The 20,882-nt window shown below is 38.0% G+C and overlaps 1 protein-coding gene across 2 annotated transcripts in view; it reads left to right on the top strand.

Annotated features, from left to right (window-relative positions):
• Positions 1-19,916, top strand: part of SLC26A2 (solute carrier family 26 member 2) — a 56,708-nt gene extending 36,792 nt beyond the window's left edge. For both annotated transcript variants that reach the window (XM_075209601.1, XM_075209602.1), the window contains exon 3: positions 10,329-19,916. In XM_075209601.1, the coding sequence (XP_075065702.1) occupies positions 10,329-11,852 (1,524 nt within the window). In that variant the 3' untranslated portion in view covers positions 11,853-19,916. The remainder of the gene's footprint in view (positions 1-10,328) is intronic.
• The last annotated feature ends 966 nt before the right edge of the window (positions 19,917-20,882 follow it).

The following is a 20,882-nucleotide window of genomic DNA, read 5'->3' as shown; positions in this document are numbered from 1 at the left end:
TCCATAACAAATATGCAGTACTAGACTTTATGCTGGAATTGGATGAAAAGTTTCCAGAGGTCCTGTAATAAAGATCAGCAATTAAACTTAATATTGGCTCAACTCTCCATTAGGTTACAAACAAAAGTTAACAATTTGATTGTAGATTGTATAGTTTAGACATTAAAACACTTTAATGCCAATATATATATAACGTTATCTTTGCTGTTAACATCATTGTACATTTTAATTAAATCCAATGTATTTGTTAAGCCAATATAGATCTTACCAAGATTATCTTTTAATTACATAAATGTAAACCCACAAAAGAGTTATCATAGCTCTTTCTGCAATGCGGCTGAGGATGTTTTTCACAGAGAAATACAATGTTTTTTCCAATTGTAATGTTCTGTCCCAATACTGGTATTATTATTATTATTAATCTTTATTTATTGGACGCCACAAATGGTCCACAAAGCCGTACAGTGGGCAAACAGCAAAACAGTACATGGTATTATAGGACAAACAGTAAACATAACAATACAGATCTCAGCACAACTAATAATATCTTAAATTTGCAATGGGGTGCAAGGGATATATCCAGTGCAAGCTGAAACGTGCCCATGAGCGTGGGCGTGACCAGCAGGATCAGAGTCACCGATCGAGGTGCAACAAGAATGGAGGAGTTGAGTCAGAGGCAGAGAGTCCAAAGAGGAGGTACAAAATATAACTGGTGAGCAGAAGTTATAGTTAATGAAAAGAGGAGAAACGGGAGGGAAGAGGGCCCTGCTCATGACAATCTAAATGGAAAGGGTCAAACAAATGGTTGACACATTGGGTCAGTTTAAGGAGCTCTGGCAATCAGAAAAGTGGAGTTAAAGTAAGAGTGGGTGAGATGGAGGATTCTGAGGTGTATTGCAAACTATACTAAATTAACTCCACCTATGAAACTGACCTTTCCAGGGTGTTCAGCAATAATATTTTACAAAATGTAACTTTACTGTTAATATGTGCCACAATATCAACCCTATAGCCCTATATTTTGGAAAGACAGCAGCCCCCAGAAAGGGCAAGGCTTATTGGGATGTAAGTTTGGTTTCTGCTAAATGGCTTGTGTTTGGGTAGATCATTGTCATGGCTTGGACAAATCAGGAATCATGGCTATTCTGTCCGGATATTTTTCTATTTTACTTTCAGGAGGTTTGCATTCAGTATGCCTTTTTCTCTGTGGTGAAACGCCCCAAAATGTGTCCAGGAGTGTAAATTACTTTTGGGAATTCAACATATGTTATTTTGCTAGCCGGGTCCACCGCCCTTACATTGTGCAGTTCTCGCAAGGAAATTTTGAGGGAACTGGAAAGGGATTAGAGCTAGAAAACAACATCCCAGCATCTTCCTAAATATATCTCAGTATCTTCCTAAATATATCGGTGTACCTGAGGTCTATGCTGAATAACTTTGTTCTAATGAAATTACTAAAACATGCTGTTAGGGGAAATCATTAGACATATAATGAAAATGTATTAAAAATAAACATGTTTGAAAATAAATAAAGATTGCCCACATGTTATGTTGAGTAATCACACAAATGGCTTTACTAAATAGCAATTACCAAATGATATTTGGGAAGTATGATTATTGTGATTCCCAGTTTGCATGTGAGTGTTTTGTGTGATTTGTGATGCAGATATTATAACAACAGTAATGTGAATAGCACATAACAAGTCCTGTCCTGTTCCATTCTCCACAAGTACCTGATGATATTGCTGTAATCTCTTTCTAGCCCCAGAGTGACCTTCTAATAAAAGCTATCCAGCTAAGACCCAGCATCCCCCTCTTACCAACAGACGAAAATCCCCTGCTTGTTTTTATTCAAGTAGCACTTTAATCAGCATAATCCACTAATTACAAAACTGGTCCAAAGGACAGTGACAGAACAGAAGGGAATCACTGTTACGTCACTGGCTTTGCAATCTACCACCAGTTCTGTGTTTCATCAGTAGCTTTCAGGAATGCATTTTTACATTCTTGAAGGGGTAAATAAAACATTGAAAATAAATTTGCACATGTATTATTGCTATTTAGTTATTATATAGTATGTTTGACTGAATTATCCTGCTATTTATTAGAGATGTTCACTGACCCCCGTGTTCTGGTTTTGCTTTTGGATCTGGATTAACTTCGTGTTTTGGTTTTGGCAAAACCGTCCTCCTGTGTTTTGGTTTTGGTTTTGGATCTGGATTTTTTAGAAAAATTGCTAATATATGCTAAAATCGCATAATTTTTCTCTTTTTTTTGTCCCTACATTATTATTAACCTCAATAAAACTAATTTCAAGTCATTTGCAGTCATTTTGAACACCTCACAGGTCACAATATTATTTTCATATACTTTCGGACAAAGACTGCAGCGACCTGGCTGAATGCTAAGCGACAGAACAACGACAAAAACACACAGCAGTTCAAAACACATCTAGGAAACATTGCCACACAGAAGTGGCGGAAAAGTAAAGTGGTGCAAGATGCAATTGTCCTTGGGCCCTCCCATCCACCCTTATGTAAGATATTGAAAAGGACATGTACGGTTTAACAAAACAAGCACTCCAGCAACAAGCAGTGCTACTTTTGTGGCTGAAGTGCTTGGTTTGTTTGGACCTCCACAAAACAAGCTACCAATAGCTTAGCTGCCTTAAGCCTAACAGTGCTGTCAATGAACTCTACATTATTAAACCATGTCTGCTCGTGCTGCATCTTTAATCTCCTTCTCCTCTCTGGATACCTCCCTCTCATCCCTGAAGAACTGCCAAACTTATGTAGACACAGGAATGAATATTACAACGAGAGTGGCATTAGATCCGCTTCAGACAGACTGTGACATGGAACATGTGGGCAGCATGGAATCTGTCATGTTGGAATACGCTGCATTGAACAGAGATTTAAAGCATTATATAGATGCAGTTGACACCGCACTTAAGTTAAAACACGATCCACCGGATGAGATCCCGGATTTATAAGAGCTTGTACACGAGAGATGCACTGCGCATAAGAAGAATAATACAGAGGAGGCCCCCGATGATGCAGATGACTCAGCACAACATTTTGACATCTGGTCTTATCTACTGTAAAAGATTTGACCAAAATTAGTGACACCTCTGAGGTAACTCCACCTGATCCTACTATCAACTATCAACATCCAAATGGTGGAGGATTATTTTAAATTTTTTGGAACTGTATAACGACAACAGTTTTATTAACAAAGAACAACGTTGCTCGCAGAAGTAATGTAAGCATGGATATCTAATTAGACGTGTATCTGTATTACTCAAACCTTCTACTTTGCTGCTGTTTCATCAGTATTGCACAAAGTGCTTGTAATCTGCACCTTTCGTCAAAGGTACCTAACTATATTATATTTTTTGGGGAATTGGGGCTGATTCGAAGCTCAGTGATGACCTTGTATTTTGCTGTGAATTTCAATGGCTCTTTTTAGTGCATTGTCTGGCACCCTGGATTGGTCTTAGTCTGATAAAAGCACGCATTCTGGGGGAGTCAGCGCTCGTCGCCATGTATTAGCTGTAGAATTACCACAGTTATCCAAGGAGCGGGTGGAGCGATCAAATGAACCATAACTGATTTCATGACCCATTATCAGTTTCACTGTAACGGCCGTGTGCTCAGGGTGATGACAATCTCCTCGTCTTTAACCTTCAAAACTTAGTCTGCAGGGGCTGGTGACACACCCATTTGTTTTCTCAGGTCTCTTAGCTAGTGATCGGAGTTAGTCCTGCATCCAAGTTGCTATGGCTACATGACTTCTCCCCTATCCAGGATTACTCTGAAGAATTCTTGAGCATTAGTCGAGCTGCTGCTGCTGCTGCTGCTGCTGCTGGGGGTGGATCTTCAACCCAGAAGTAGACCAGGAAGAAGACTTCTAGTAGTTTACAACAATTGACTGTTAAACAATTCTTTGCAAGAGGAAGCAAGTATGAAAGTTGTCACCCAGTTGCAAAGTGGTTCACAGACACCATTACGACTATGCTAGTATCAGATCTGCATCCAAAATCCACAATTAATGCAGCTGGTTTTAGACAATTAATTGAGGTCCTGTGTCCCCATTAGCTTTTTTTTGACATTTATGTTACAGACACTTCTGTAATGGTGGTTTCCTGCGGGGGTGAATTAATGTTGTTTTAGGATGATGTACACACTGATGAGGATGAGGATGAGGCTCAAGATGATGACAACAACATCTTGCCACTGTAGAGTTCATTGACAGGACTGTTACCTTAGCTACCTTAAGTCCATTGTTACCTTGTTTTGTGGGGGGCCCAAACAAACCAAGCACTTCTTGCCGCTGGAGTGCTTGGTTTGTTAAACTGTACATGTCCTTTTCAATATCTTACATAATGTGGATGGGAGGGCCCAAGGACAATTCCACCTTGCACAACTTTTCTTTTCTGCTATTGCTGTGTGGCAATGTTTCCTAGATGTACTATGAAATGCTGTGTGTTTGTGTCGTTGCTCTGTCGCTTATCAACTAGCCAGGTTGCTGCAGTCTTTGTCCGAAAGTGTATGAAAATAATATTGTGACCTGTGAGGTGGTCAAAATTGACTGGAAATGACTGGAAATTAATGTTATTGAGGTTAATAATAATGTAGGAACAAATAAAAGAGCAAAATTATGTGATTTTAGCATATTTTAGCAATTTTTATAAAAAAAATACAGATCCAAATCCAAAATCAAAAACACGAACTTAATCTCTATCCGAAACCAAAACACAGGAGTCAGTGAACATCTCTATTTTAAATGCAGTATGCCATTCAATCTGTCTGGTGGGAGACTGGCCTCAGAGGTCTCAGGTTATAGTATCTGATGATATACTAACATTTTGGGCTTGATTCATTAAGGAAAGTAAAGCAAAAAAAAATTAGTAACTTTTTACCTGGCAAAACTATGTTGCATTGGAGGGGAGGTAAATTTAAAATGTGAGGACAGATTTATAATTGGGGTAGAGTATATCCTAGATCAACTTTAATGTCAGTGTAAAAATAAAGCTATCAAGTATTTGTGTTCTGCATGAAAAAACAGCCAGTATTTTCCTTATATGCAAAATAATAAACTTATTTGCACCTCTTGCATTGCAACATTGCTTTGCCAAGGTATAAAGTTACTCATTTTTTTTGCTTTACTCTTCTTAATGAATCAGGCCCTTTATGTTTTTTTATTGTGGATAGTATTTTAATAAATGGGAATTTTAAGTGATTAGATAACGTGCACTAGATTTCCTTTTTATTTTCTTATTTTGTATAAATTTGCGGAGATATAAGAAAGAAAGAAAAAAGTTGTAATGGTGAAGATGATTTTACTGAAAAACAAAGCATTTCTTTATTGGAAAGTAAGTACAGCCACAAGAGGGTGCCATTTGGTCACATATATTGGAAACAATGGGCCTGATTCATTAAGGAAAGTAAGGCAAAAAATTGAGTTTTCTTCTGAACAAAACCATGTTACAATGCAAGGGGTGCAAATTAGTTTATTATTTTGCACATAAGTACTGGTTGTTTTTTCGTGTAGCACACAAATACTTAATAGCTTTATTTCTACACTGAAATTTAAGTTGATTTGAGACATTCCATAAACCAACTATAAATCTATCTCCACATTTTAAATTACCTTCCCCACCAATGCAACATGGTTTTGCCCAGGTGAAAAGTTACCACATTATATGTATAATTTTTTTTATGTTTGAGTGTATAATCATATTAACAAACTGTATTTCCAATGTGGAAAAATTTTCAATGAAAAGATAATTATTATGAACCACACGTGGACAGTTGTGGATATATTCAATATACATCGATCAGCCACAGCATTAAAGCCACCTGCTTAATATTGTGTAGGTCCCCCTGGTGCCACCAAAACAGCTCTGACCCATCGAGGCATGTACTCCACAAGTCCTATAAGTTGCGAAGTGGGGCTTACATGACTCAGACTTGTTTTTCCAACACGTCTCACACATGCTCAATCGGATTGAGATCTGGGGAATTTGGAGGCCAAGTCAACACCTTGAACTATTTGACATGTGTTCCTCAAACCATTCCTGAACAATTTTTGCAGTTTGGCAGGGCACATTATCCTGCTCATAGTTGCCACTGCCATCAGGGAATACCCTTGCCATGAAAAGGTGTACATGGTCTGCAACAATGTTTAGGTAGCTAGTACGTGTCAAAGTAACATCCACATGAATGCTAGGACCCAAGGTTTTCCAGCAGAACATTGCCCAGACCATCACACTGCCTCCACCGGCTTGCCTTCTTCCCATAGGGGCATTCTGGTGCCATCTCTTCACCAGGCAACTGATGCACATGCACCCGGCCATCTCATGATGTAAAAGAAAATGTGAATCATCAGACCAGGCCACATTCTTCCATTGCTCCATGATCCAGCTCTGGCGCTCATGTTCCCAATGTAGGTAGACAGGCATAAGCATGGGCATTCTGGCCGGTCTACGGCTACGCAGCCCCATACGCAACAAGCTGCTATGCAGTGTGTGTTTTGACACCTTTCTGTCATAGCCAGCATTAACTTTTTCAGCAATTTGTACTACAATAGCTCTTTTGTGGGATTGGACCAGACGGGCTAGCCTTCGCTCCCCATGCGCATCAATGAGCATTGGGCTTCCATGACTCTGTCACTCACTCACTGGTTGTCCTTCTTGCACCACTTTTAGTGGGTACTAAACACTGCATAACGGGAACACCCCACAAGACCTGCTGTTTTAGAGATGTTCAGACCCTGTCATCTAGACATCACAATTTGTACTGTTGTTTTTTTTGTGAATAATTAATGGTAAACGGAAGCAGTACCAACACTGGAGCACACACACACACACACACACACACACACACACACACACACACACACACATATATATATATATAGATCCGGGGCGCATGGAGCTCCATTTCGGCAGCACTGTACTATACAGCCGCGGGGCTGTCAAAGAAGCGTCTGCGGCGTTGCTGTATACAATACAGCACCGCCGAGGATGCTTCTTTGACAGCGCCGTGGCTGCTGTATAGTACAGTGCTGCTATGTAGGGCACTTTTTTAGCGGAGGGGAGGGGTTTCTGGAGACCCAGAAACCCCCCTGCGTGTGTGCCTGTAGATATAGATATAGATATATATAGTATATATATATGTAAATATATAGTACAGCTTAAAATTACTGGAGTATTTATACCTAAGTATGGTATATCTACATTGTTGTTTTTTACTTCTTTACTGCAGGTGACAATTTCAGAGGGAAGTGTTTCTCTAGCTAAAAAGACATATTATGACTGACAGCTTGGTAGACTTTGTATTCATACCCTGGGCAGTGCTAGTCATGTCACAATTCAAATATTCGCAGAATCAGCTTTTTGACCTGCATGATATTTCAACTGTCTAAAGTGAAATGAGCAGTAAGTCTTTACTTGTAACATAGCTGCAGTGGAATGTGAGGCTAACACTGAACATTGTATTTTACCTTTAGAGTTCATATCTGAAATCTTGGAGGGGTGATCGAGTGGCTAGTGCAGGGGAGAAAGGCGCCACAAATCCCATCTTTTTGGCCCCAATAACAAAATGCTGCAATCGTATCCTCACGCAACAAAATGACACAATTCATGGCAAATCTCGTCATTGAGGCCCCCTTCCTAGTGAGGAGGAGAACGGCCTGCGGCCTGCGCTCCAGGAGGTCCGGAAAAATTACCGAAAATAGTATGATTTTAGGGTACAGCTGAGTTCCGTTGAACTAGTATTGTCCTAGAGAATAGATATATATTGCAATATTTTTGTACAATATCCCATTTTAAAGCTAAGCTGCATTCTGCTACTTGAGAGGTTAAGTTTTCATTTCAGTTACCATGCTTTGGATAAGTAGTCTCATTCCACTGCCACAAGGATAAGTAGTAGTTAGAGTTTGCTACCCAAACAGTAACATTTGTACACCTCTGAAAATGTTGTTTGAAAATGTCTAAATCATACTTGCCTACTCTCTCCAAATGTCCAGGAGACTCCCAAATTTAGATTAGGTCTCCTGGACAGCATCTCATAAGGCTATGCATGTCCTTAATTTTATCCCTATAAATTAATGTTACTAAGCTATATATTTCCCATACATAATCAAATATTCATGTTAAGATTTGCAATCATTTCTATTTTAAAATTATATTTACAAATGTATATTTAAAAACAAAAATGAACTGGACGTACTATTAAATGAAAGCCATTTGTGATGCGCATCAAATGTGCTTTATTACATACCTCCAATTTTCCACTGTCTATAGGAAGATTCTGTATCAGTATATTATTGTTGTTGACCATACTTTATATAACTATTTTTCTACATTGTCTTTAAAGTTTTGCTCATGTTGATCTATGTACATTGAGCAATTGTAGACAAGCCTGTTTTGTTTTATATGAGGATCAGGTAAAGAACAAGACAACTTTGCATGCTAATACAGTAATCTGGCTAAGTTACTTTGGTCTTCTATATATAGCCCACAAATCATTTAATCAACACTGTACCTTCCAGCCTCAGCAGTGTTATAGTTTGTGTGTATCTGGAGTACTGGATTTAAGCCCACAAGGCACAGTGAATACGCCTTCATGTGAAAGCTCTCATTTATTTGCATGCATATTGCTTTTCCAATTAAGTTTAATAAAAAAAAGGCCACAGCTTATGTGAATTAATAGCAATTTAAGGCATGTGTTGGCAGCAATAAGAGAGGGAAATCTGTATAAGATTCTGCTTTTACTCAGCAATCCAAGACAGTAAGGAGATTATACTTGGGGAGGGTGATTAGTTATTAAGTAAAACCCCATCTATAATTCATTTAAGAATTCATTTTGCAAGCATATTCATTAAAATCACTGCTCCACATGCTTGTTTACTAGCATTTCTGTCTTAAATTAACTATCAAAATAAAACCACAGGAGACATCTGCTTATATATAGGGGTTACAAAGAGTTTTAAATGATCATATTATGTTAAATAAATATATATATATATATACATATATAGCATCAAACTTGTTTTTCAGGTTATTTACAAAAGTCAACACTATGCAGTACACAAAACAAAATAGCGGATCTTAATTACACTGATAATTAAAAGGCTCACAAAATAAGAGAATGGGCTGTACGGTAAGTATGGAAATGCAGATAGCAGGTTTAATTTAGATAAATGACTGATACTGTGTATAATAGCTTGGTGAAAATATATATATATATTGTGTATACTATGTTTATGTCTAAATGTTGTATAAATCCCTGATATAAATCATATGTTCTGTGAATATGTCATTTTATATATACACGTGATGTTTTGTGATGTTTTTAAGGTATGTATCTTTTATGGGGAAGTTTTATGGTACTGGAAGTAATATTCCGGAGTTGTACCATATTAATGTGCCTGAATAGGGGTCTTTCAGATTGACATTCCAGAAGCTTGTCACCGGATATGACGCACCGCTATGCGAGACTCAATGCCGGTGTGTCATGTGGTATGATTGTTGAGTACAGACTACTTAAACCCTGTACGTCACAGTATGGATCACACCCTTTGATAAAGTCGTGGAAGACGAAACACGTTAGGGTGTGGCGGATTGTATTCTCCACGTGTGAGCGTTTTTTGGACTGTTTCATCATCTGGCCAGGAATTGTCTCTGTGAACTGGTGGATTACAGATAAGCTTTTATATGTGATGCTTATGTACAGGCACTTGCTTGTCTTTCTATGATATTAAAATTTTGGAAGTCGCTTTCTTTTTGAACCTTATTTTGTTCATATTGTGACACATGGTCTGGAACGTATTACACTATTTTTTGTCATTTCTTGTTTGAGTCCTAGCCCCCTTTGAATTCTATCCTGGAAGCTCGAGGACCTATTGCCATCTTACAAATCAGATAAGCCTGCTATTTTTATTATTTTGGTATGAGTTCAATTAGCACTTTTGCACTTTATTATGTGTCTGTAAAGATTAACACTATGTGTCGGCGCTTTCTCTTTATTGTCTGATCTTTTACATTGACATTTTGCAAACAAATGTTCTAAAGAGAAGAAGCTGCCTATTACATATATGAAATTGAGTATACTTTTTATTATATTTTCACTATTTCACTTATCGGTGTTTCACTTAGTGCCAATTGGCTTACTGTTTGGTTAATATATATATATATATATATATATATATATATATATATATATATATATATATATATATTGAACACTTCTTCATGGGCAATGGATACTTTTGGTATAAATATAATTGTCAATGTTAATTTTGTGTTTGTTTTTAATTCACAGGTGGTAATGGGGTTCTTACAAGTTGGTTTCGTTTCCGTCTACCTCTCTGACTCTCTGCTCAGTGGATTTGCAACAGGTGCGTCTTTCACAATCCTCACATCCCAAGTGAAATATCTTTTAGGTTTAAGTATACCACGTGCCAGTGGGATTGGCTCTTCTATCTACACCTGGATTTATATCTTCAAGAACATTCACTTAACCAATATTTGTGATCTTGTTACTAGCATTTTGTGTCTCTTAGTACTGATTCCAACCAAAGAACTCAATGAATACTTCAAGTCTAAGCTTAAGGCTCCAATACCTGTTGAACTCTTTGTAGTGGTTGGCGCAACTCTTGCCTCACACTTTGGCCATCTCAAAGATAAATATGACTCTAGCATCGCAGGTGAAATTCCTACTGGATTTCTGATGCCACGACCACCAGATTGGAGCCTAATTCCCAATATTGCCTTAGGGGCTTTGTCCATTGCAGTTATAGGATTTGCCATTACTGTCTCCCTCTCTGAAATGTTTGCTAAGAAACATGGATATGAGGTGAAGGCCAATCAGGAAATGTATGCCATTGGATTCTGCAATATCATCCCATCGTTTTTCCATTGCTTCACTACAAGCGCTGCTCTCGCAAAAACACTAGTTAAGGAATCCACCGGGTGCAAAACTCAAATCTCAGGAATCATGACCTCTCTAGTCATTTTGTTGGTTCTACTTGTAATCGCTCCTCTCTTTTACTCACTTCAGAAATGTGTTCTTGGTGTAATAACCATAGTCAATTTAAGAGGTGCCCTCCGAAAATTTTTAGATCTACCTAGGATGTGGAAAGTAAATAAAGTAGACACAGCAATTTGGTTGGTAACCATGCTTTCAACAGCATTAATTAGTACAGAACTTGGACTTTTGATTGGCATTGTTTTTTCTATGCTCTGCGTCATTGTAAGATCTCAGAGACCTGGATCAACCCTGTTAGGTAGGGTGGAAGCCTCAGAGGTCTATGAGTCCATGAATGTCTATAAGGATCTAAATACCACAAAAGGCATCAAGGTTTTTCGGTTTAAAGCCCCTATCTACTATGTGAATAAGCAATGCTTTAAATCAACCTTGTATAAATACACTGGCGTGGACCCAGTTTCTGTGGCATCAGCAAAAATAAAGGCAGCAAAGAAGAAAGAGAAGCTGCAGATGCAGATGGGCATTACAGAAACCAATATTGCTCAGCTGGAAACCGTACAATGGATCAATCAAGAGCAATTGTCTCTGCATTCCATAGTCATTGACTGCAGTGCCGTTCAGTTCATAGATACAGCAGGGTTAAACACCTTGAAAGAGATCTTGAAAGACTATAACAACATCGGTATTCGTGTTTTGCTGGCTCAATGCAATAGTTCTGTGAGGAATTCCCTTAGGAATGGGGACTATTTTAAGAGGGAAGAAGGCACAATGGTTCTTCATAGCATTCATCAAGCTGTGCAGTTTGCACTATATGAACAGGAAGAAGAAGATGCGTGTGTTAATGGGTCTACAGTTTAAGAATGGAAGTTACTGTTACACTATTATCTCTGTTGGTAGTCTACCATTATACAAATATATGCATCTCAAGTGTCCTGATTTCAGCAGGACAGTCCCGAATTTAGGGCTCTGTCCTGTCTGGTCTGCCCTGTGGGTGGGAATGTTGGGGGGAGGGGGGAGATATCTAATGGACAGCTTGGTGTTTTCCAGCCCCCTGTCCCGCTGCCAGGGTCTTGCGTGTTGGGAGGTATGCAAATGCACTATACAAGTGAGCAGTCTGGAATTGCCCACAATCCTATAAAACAGACATTTATGTATAAGACAGGATAAATTAATCTGTAGTGGAAATGTAGTCATTTTCTTAACAAACATTTTATTCTCAACAAGAAGGGGTTCATGTACACATGTAGTAATTAGAAGCTATGTTAAAATGTGTTACTTACTGCAGCTTTTATCAGTTATCAGTAATTTAATAATATGGGGAACACAGACGTTATTGCAGCAGTTTGGTGAAATGCAACCAAAATAGTCTACCAGATAGTCGTGTATGTGATCATATTTACTCTGGTTATTTGCTGAGGACTTTGTAGATGACAATATTTTAAATTTCACTTTACTTTATACATGTCTTTGTAAATTGATTGAATATCACTTATAATTATGTTATGAAACAAAATCATTGTACAGTACATTAATTTTGGGATCAAAGAGGTCAGTCTTTTTTGATTATTTAGTATAGCCATCTACAGAGAACTCATTCGCATCAGTCCCTGCCCCATTGGAGCTTACAATCTAAATACCCTAGCATACACAGACCGAGAAAGACTAAGGGCAATTTAATAGCAGCCAATTAATCTACCAGTATGTTTTTGGAGTGTGGGAGGAAACCAGAGCACCCGGAGGAAACCCACACAAACACGGGGAGAACATACAAACTCCACACAGATAAGGCCATGGTTGGGAATTGAACTCATGGCCCCAGTGCTGTGAGGCCCAAGTGCTAACCACTTAGCCGTCATGCTGCCACATAGATAGCATATTGCTAGTAGAATCTCTCAGCACAATATAGGAGTTCAGTTCTGGGTAGATCACACAAACAACTGAGTGACTAGTATTGTGAGATATACATAATCACTTCAAAACACTAAATTTTTATATAGACAAATCATACCTCCCAGCTGTCCTAATTTAGGGATAACCACCATTTCCAACTTCTGGAATGTTGGGAAGTATGTCCCACTCACTATGGGTGCAAGCAGTAATGCAGAGCTGCTTTCAGGGGAGGGGAGTTTGGGCTGGGGGCGTTCTAGCACTTTAGAATCGCTAGACATACCCCCAGGGAGTAGTGATGTGCCGCCATTGCGATGTGTCCATACCCATTTTTTCCACGGTGTCCCAATTTCAAGAATTGTAATATTGGGAGATATAATTAAAGACATTCCCTGTAGAGGATAGACTGTATTCTATCTATAATTATAACACGTTCGTGCCTTAACATAAACTTTTAAGTAAATGAAACATAGATGCTCTTGTTAAATGAAGCTCTGATATATATATATATATATATATATATATATACATACATAAATACATACGTGTGTGTGTGTGTGTGTGTGTATATAGTTGTGCTCTTGTAGCTTCTGTTATAATTTGATTTGTTATGAACAATTGGGTTGATTAATAATTATTGCTAAAAGAGAAATAAAAATAAAGCCATTGAAAATATTATTTTCAATAGCCAGGACCCTATTAAGAGGATTAGTCAGCTTTTTAATTTGTTGTGGTAAGAAGGCAGCCAGTCATGACATATATAAGTACCAATAATCTGCACACCTCCCGTGTTACACCTTTCCTCCCTGGGGTGACATCATTTACTATTTAATCCTTCACATCACAAATTACATTTCTCCGTTCTGTGACTTTGCTGTAATATCTCAGAAATGTACTTCTTTTATATTTGTAACAAACACATTGTTCAGTTTCAACCCCCCCCCCAAAAAAAAAACCTTAACAGAATTAATAATGGAGGCGAGGGATATGCAGTCATGTGCAGAATGTCATTGTACATTTGCTGACAACACATTTCTGTAATATGGCTGTATTTATAGTCAGTAGCTGGTGTTAGAATCGAAGCATCACCCAATCAGATCTTACTCATTATCATTCTACACCAACACAAGGAATGGTTTCTGTGCAGCTTGGGAAAAAACCATTAGGCATATTTACATGGACATGGGTGCAAATCAATTAGACACACTCATTAATCTGCCTTGTCCTAGACAGATCAAATTATAAATGCTGATTGATTGGTAGGAGATATTACACTTTACAAGCTTCACCTATATCAGTATGTTTTACTTTCCGTCACTGATTTCTTGTAGATACAACAATGTCCTTTCCTGTCACTGTCAATTATTATTATTTTTTATTTATATAACGCCCATAATATTATGCAGCGCTGCACAGAGAATATGTAATGTCACATCAGTCCCTGCACCATTGGAGCTTACAGTCTAAATTCCCTAAAACTCACAAATCCATATATACTAGGGTCCATCTTGTGAAAAATCAATTAACCTTCCAGTATGTTTTTGGTCTGGGGGAGGAAACGGGAGTACAACCAAGGGGAGAACATACAAACTCCACACAGATAGGTCCCTGGTTGGAATCAAACCTGTGACCCTTATTGGTAGTAGGTTTTCTAAAACTTCTAAAAATGAAAAGTGTAGGCGTTGCCCACAGCAACAATCAGATTTTAGCTATCATTTATTTAGTACATTCTAGAAAATGATAGCTAGAATCTGATTGATTGCTATGGGCAATACCTCTACTTTACCTTTTTAGAAGGTTTGATAAATCTAGCCCTAAGTGTCTTATTTCTAAGTTTGTTTTCCTGTAACACTTTATTTTTCCACTCTCTATAACACTTGCATAACCTCACTTGTCACCTTTAAAAAATACACACAAAATGGATTTCTATTTCAAAGGGTTTGAACTGCAGTGAAACTGGGCAACCCTTGATTGGATGTGATGTGATCACAGGACGCTGGCATCCAATTATGTGCCTTCTATTTGTCCCGCAGCACCAGCAGCTACAGTCTCTTCAGGCCATTAAATGATGTGATCGACCAGCCCCTTTAAGTAAAAGGGTTAATGGTGCTTGCTGAATGTAAATGTTCCATTTGCATGAGGGAAAAGAATATTTAAAATGATGGCTATTAATTGCACCACCAAAACAATAGATTTGTCAATAGCCTTGCACGTGATCATTTTACAATTATTGAAAATATTTTATAGCTATATACTTCAGTCTTTGAATACAGATATTATTGTCAATGGGACAGTAGAAGAAGCAGCTATTGAAAAAAACCTGTGTCATTTATCTCTATGTTGTATTTTATTTGTTTAACATGTAAATAATATTGCACAGATGCTGCCAACATCATCATATGAAATAGAGAATGTTACATGAAGAACTGCCCATTGCCAAAAGTATACCATGTCATCTAAAGGCGGTTGAGGCAGCCATTTTGTAAGCTGAACCAATATTTAAGCATACTTGCCAACTCCCCGAAAACGTTATTTACATCGCGGGGGCGGGGCCAAAATGACGCAATTTGCCTCGCCCACCCCCTCCCACCCTCCAAAATGGCGTGATTCACAGAGAATTGGGTCAAATGACGCAGGAGAAATGCCAGCTCGCCCGAATTTCGGGAGTCTCCCGGACTTTCCAGGAGAGTTGGCAAGTATGTATTTAAGTCTCATGATTTACAATTACTAGTGGCCCATATCATGGCTGCCTCCACTGTCTGTAAATAAAGGGTACAGTACACTTTAACCACATTGATTACTTTGGACTATGCACTATTTGGCCCTTGTTATATTGCAAGGTGACACTGATATAACGTACCACACACCTTGCTGTACATGTGAGACTTAGGAAAAACTGTGACAGCACTGATTTTTTGTAACATGACCCCAAGGCTTAAAAGTTAAACCAATAATAACAAGCTAGTTGTTAGCTTTGACCAGTTCACTCTAGTGTTCGTGTTAAGAGTTGTAGTGTCTTTCACAAAATATGTTATGATAAATACTGTAGTGCATTTAGGTTTATATTGGCCCCAATCTTTTAGAGTTGTAAACAAACAAACCTTAAATATTGAGCAAAAACACATAATAAATAAAATAGAACTTTCACCCACATGTAATGGAAGCATCTATTGTGTGTGCTGAATGAGTATGCAGCCTATTAATTTGTCAGGAACCAGTGACATGACTGACAAACAGACAGAACAAAAAAAGAGAAAATAGGTGTCTCAAGGACACATAGTGAAAATTAAAAGGTGTGTACTTTATTTCAGCAATTTAAATATTATATCATCCTAATCAGGAAAAGCTTGCCAAATATTAAAAACGGGAGGAATACAGTGAACTAATAGGATACTAAAAATTACAGATCAACCGCAATTGCTCTGTTGTCTGAAGTGTGTATAAGTGTTATAATAATATTGCCTTAATTTATTAATAATCCATATTGTAATAGTAGGGATATAGTTTCATATATAAACACAAGTTAACCCGTGCATGATACTCATGCATTCTAGTCAAATCAAGCTACTTAAGGTGTTAAAAAGGTTCTTGTCATGCATTTGGGGCTAGGCCAGGCCTCCTCAGGGGAAGAGCGTTACTTCCCGACGTAAGCGCCCTTTTTTAACGTGGTTTTGTCCACATGTCACCACCTCATCATTCTTCTCCATCACCTCATCCTTCATTTTCATCGCCACATCTATCCAGATGTCTATCCAGACACAGGGATCTCTCTAAGCGGTCCTGAGTATCACACTCCTCTCGCTCTGTCACCCCCGGCAACCACCAACCACTCCCCACTGTCACCCCCGGCAACCACAAACCACTCCCAACTGTCACCCACGGCAACCACCAACCACTCCCAACTGTCACTTCTCCTTCAAGAAATATATATATATTTTTTTTTAAAATCTTTATAAACACTTTTAACAATTAACAAATTAAATTAACAAATTAAAAACATCTTAGTATACCAAATTTCAGCCCTTTATGAATTTTTTTTTACACACACACTAAGAATTTAGTAGGTCAGTGTATAATTCCGGCCAGCAGGTGGTGCTGCAGCTTGGTTTTATTTTTTTCACACACACACAGACAGACTAACACACGCCACTAGACATTTATATTATAGATCATATAGTAATTAGCACAGAGCTGCATCAGATGAGTAAAGTACCATGGGTGCTAGGTATAATTAACAGATACAATATGCTATTCAATGTAGTCTCACAATCTCTGATTGGTATTGGAATCGAAAAGAGAGGATAATTAAAGATCAGTTCCTCTAATATAATTAATATATGGTATACTGATAACAATAATGTATTGCTCCACTACATATATTAATAATTCTGTCAAGTTCTAATGTCCTACTGAATAGCAGCCCACTACAATCTTACAGGGCTTAATAATACCTAGTTAAAAAACCCAGGAAAGACCCATTGCCTAATGCCTATCTAATAGTAGGCTAGATAGCTAGGGTAATTGTCAATTACTTCATATATCGCAGTGCATTGAAACTCTGACTCCTAGAATACGGCAGACAATCAGCTGATTAGTTTGTATAATGTGGTGTATAGAACCTTAGATTCCTTTAATGCAGCAGAGTAGAACACTTCCCTAATAGAAAATTGTTGGCCTATAGATGCCAAATTGTAAGTATATTGGTATCATGCCCCTTACATAGTAAATTCTAGTCAGACAAAGGGAGCGAATGCTAACACACGTTTTGCTATGTAGCTATTTCCTCTTTTTACTCATCTGATATTGCAGCTTTGTGCTAATTACTATATGATGTTATATATATGAAACTATATCCCTACTATTACAATATGGATTATTAATGAAGTTGTATTAAGGCAATGTTTTTATAATATATTTTGTTTGGGAGTGTTGGCATCTGATTCTGCATATAGGGACTGGGCTGTATTTCCCGCTCTTACGATTTAATGTGCACCTACAGATTTGTGTGTGACTGCGGATAATATATGGCCTTATTAACCACATTACTGTTGTATTTCATTGTGTTTTTGAAAGCTATTTATTTACATTTTTCAAAATAGATGGGGATTGTAGTTTATTAATAATTTACATCCCCTGCATCATCAAATCCTCCAAAGAAGGACAGTACCCCCCACCCCCATGATGCCACAGCTTTATCCACTGACAATAGAAGGAAAGATCCTCTTCCTTCCACTCACACAGGCAGGTGTTGCCTATAGCAACCGATCAGATTCTAGATGTCATTTTGGTAGTTTAGTAAATATACCCCCTGGAGTATTCCCTACGCATTTTTTGAATCTGAGGGCTGAGCATCTGTTAGCTCACCTGTCAGTGTAAGCAGACTTGTGATTGGCAGTTCAATTGTTAACAAATCACAAAGCTTGCCTGTGTTTCAATTGCGCATTTTTGGCTAGAGAGAGGGATGAGCCATTCGACTTCTTTATAAGAGCAGGAGACAACTCATAGCTTCTTAGTACACACACACCTCCTGTCCTAAGAACAGATCTGACAACTGTTTAATTAATAAAGAAATGCTTTGTTATTAAGCGCAGGGAGCAAGGCCAGGAAGGTCGATCTTCCACCTCCACCCTCCCTACCACTGTAAACACCAGGATTACAGTCTAAATAATTGACAAGCCAGCACATGGCATATAATTGTAGCATATAACTGTTTTGATGTGACTAACATCAGTCCAATTTGTCAGAATACTCATCATCACATGTGAGCTGTAGAACACAATAACTGATGAAGTTTCAATAGTTCTTATGTTGCTGGTTTACATATAGAACTATATGGTTTACATCTAGAACTATGGGCATAGGCGATTGTAGCACATTGTTCCCAAATGCAAGTAGCAGTGACTTTTTGTTATTAAGCAAAATTTGGGATATTTTAATATATAATTAACATAAAATTATTTTCTGTTTCTATTTTTGAAAAGCATAGACTATATAATTTTGGCAAAAACTTTGTATAAGAAAAAAAAAACATTTTTAGATTTCATCAGAGATATATATATATAGCACATATAGATATATTTAACACAACTGAAATGTATTGCAATGTAAAAAATACAGACCCTATTTTGTGCTGATGCTTAGTCAAATAAATTAGTAGTTTGCTTCCTGACTTCATTGAGTCATGTATCACACACGTATCACATTAATGTATCATACTGCTGTATAGAATATTTAGTACAACATTATTATGGAAAATTAGAAGGCCAATACATTGGAAAGGTCAGTATAGCATTCCAGGCAAGGAATAAATATAATTTGTAGAGCTAAAAATGTGAGTTTGTAAATAACATAGACACTTTCTTCATATAGCAAATATTACAAGAATTAAATTATTTAGCACTGCCAATGTTTTAGCGCAGCTGAGGGCAACAGGCGGCCGCCGAGCCTGCCCCCCAGATGGCTGCTCTCTTATCAGAAGGTACACAGTGCAGGGAGGTCACACGGCATACCTGGAGGAGGAGGGAGGGCAATGTGCTCTCGCTCCTATCTCTGTGCGGCCTCTTTGAAGGGGCCCTCCACCTCTGTCACGTTGCCCATCGCTGCTCTAGCACAAACATACAATAATATCTACACAAGCGTTGATTGAATATTTGCATTATTCCACACTTGGGAGCATAATTCCACACGTTTCTGCATCACAATTTGGCCTTAAGTGTCCTGCGTGGCACCCACCCATTCATATTATTATATTTGTTCCACCCATTTTCCCTGTCATTATTGCTCAACAAAGCAGAAAATGCTGTTACAATCGTAGCCCTATTTATAGGCTATAAATTGTGGAATCTACAAATACAGTGCCAATACCTTTTCGTGGAATAGTGAAGTAAAAGGGGAACGTGAAGATTGTATTTAATCAAAATTTGAATTGTGTGAAATTAGCTTCAAATTTGCTCATCTCTAACATGCAGTAAGGGATATATGTTACAATTTTCATTTCACTTGTGCCTTAAAAGTAATAAAGATCTTTACTACCTATTTGCATTGTTTTTCTGTGTGTTATATTCTGCTGTTATTATGAAAAATTTGTTGAAAAAGGTTTATCTAGATTACATTTTTCTGTATTTATTACTTATCACTCCCATCCCTAAAAGAAATAAAAGCTAAGCAACCTGTGGCTCATCAGCTGCTGGTAAACTTCTAGCCCTAGCATGACCTGCCGGCTGCAGAGCCACAGATTGCCTATCTTTACACTATAAGATTTGAAGCAACAAGACAGCTGGTTTCATTTGAAAGGATATATGTCACCTAGGGGTATATTTACTAAACTGCGGGTTTGAAAAAGTGGAGATGTTGCCTATAGCAACCATTCAGATTCTAGTTATCATTTATTTAGTATCTTCTACAAAATTACAGCTATAATCTGATTGGTTGCTATAGGCAACATGTCCACTTTTTCAAACCCGCCGTTTAGTAAATCTAGCCCCTAGTGTCTTATTGGTAAGACTATGACACCAGTTCAGTGTCGCCACCTAGAAGTGGCAGAGCTAATACAGGGCACCAGCTATAAACTTCCCTAATCAGGCTAAAGTTCTTTGCCTATTGGGTGTAATTAAGGGGAAGGTCAGAAACTTGAGACAACATTTACCGTTTTCAGATAAAAGGGCCTCATATAGAGTTGGGTATACATCAATTTTTGTAATGTTAATATATGTATTTTCATACTGCACATGCGCACCAAAATATGTCCTTTCTAGATGTGTATATTAGGCTTGTGGTCCCTTACACTTGGGGTGTCAGAAAAAGGCAGCAAGCATTAGTACAGGAAGTGAGCACGCCGCTTAGCAGTACTACATAATTAAATGTGAAAGCATCCTTTTAGTGGACCGGAGAGCTGGTGTAAAAATTAGGGATGTGCACCGGCGACTTTTGAGGTCTCGTGTTTTGTGTTTTGGATCCGGATTTTCGTTATTTTTGGGGTTCGGATTTGTCTCGCAAAACACT

Source organism: Mixophyes fleayi, chromosome 4 (genome assembly GCF_038048845.1).
Source record: "Mixophyes fleayi isolate aMixFle1 chromosome 4, aMixFle1.hap1, whole genome shotgun sequence".
NCBI classification, from domain to species: domain Eukaryota; kingdom Metazoa; phylum Chordata; class Amphibia; order Anura; family Limnodynastidae; genus Mixophyes; species Mixophyes fleayi.
This window is presented reverse-complemented; position numbering and strand designations above follow the sequence as displayed.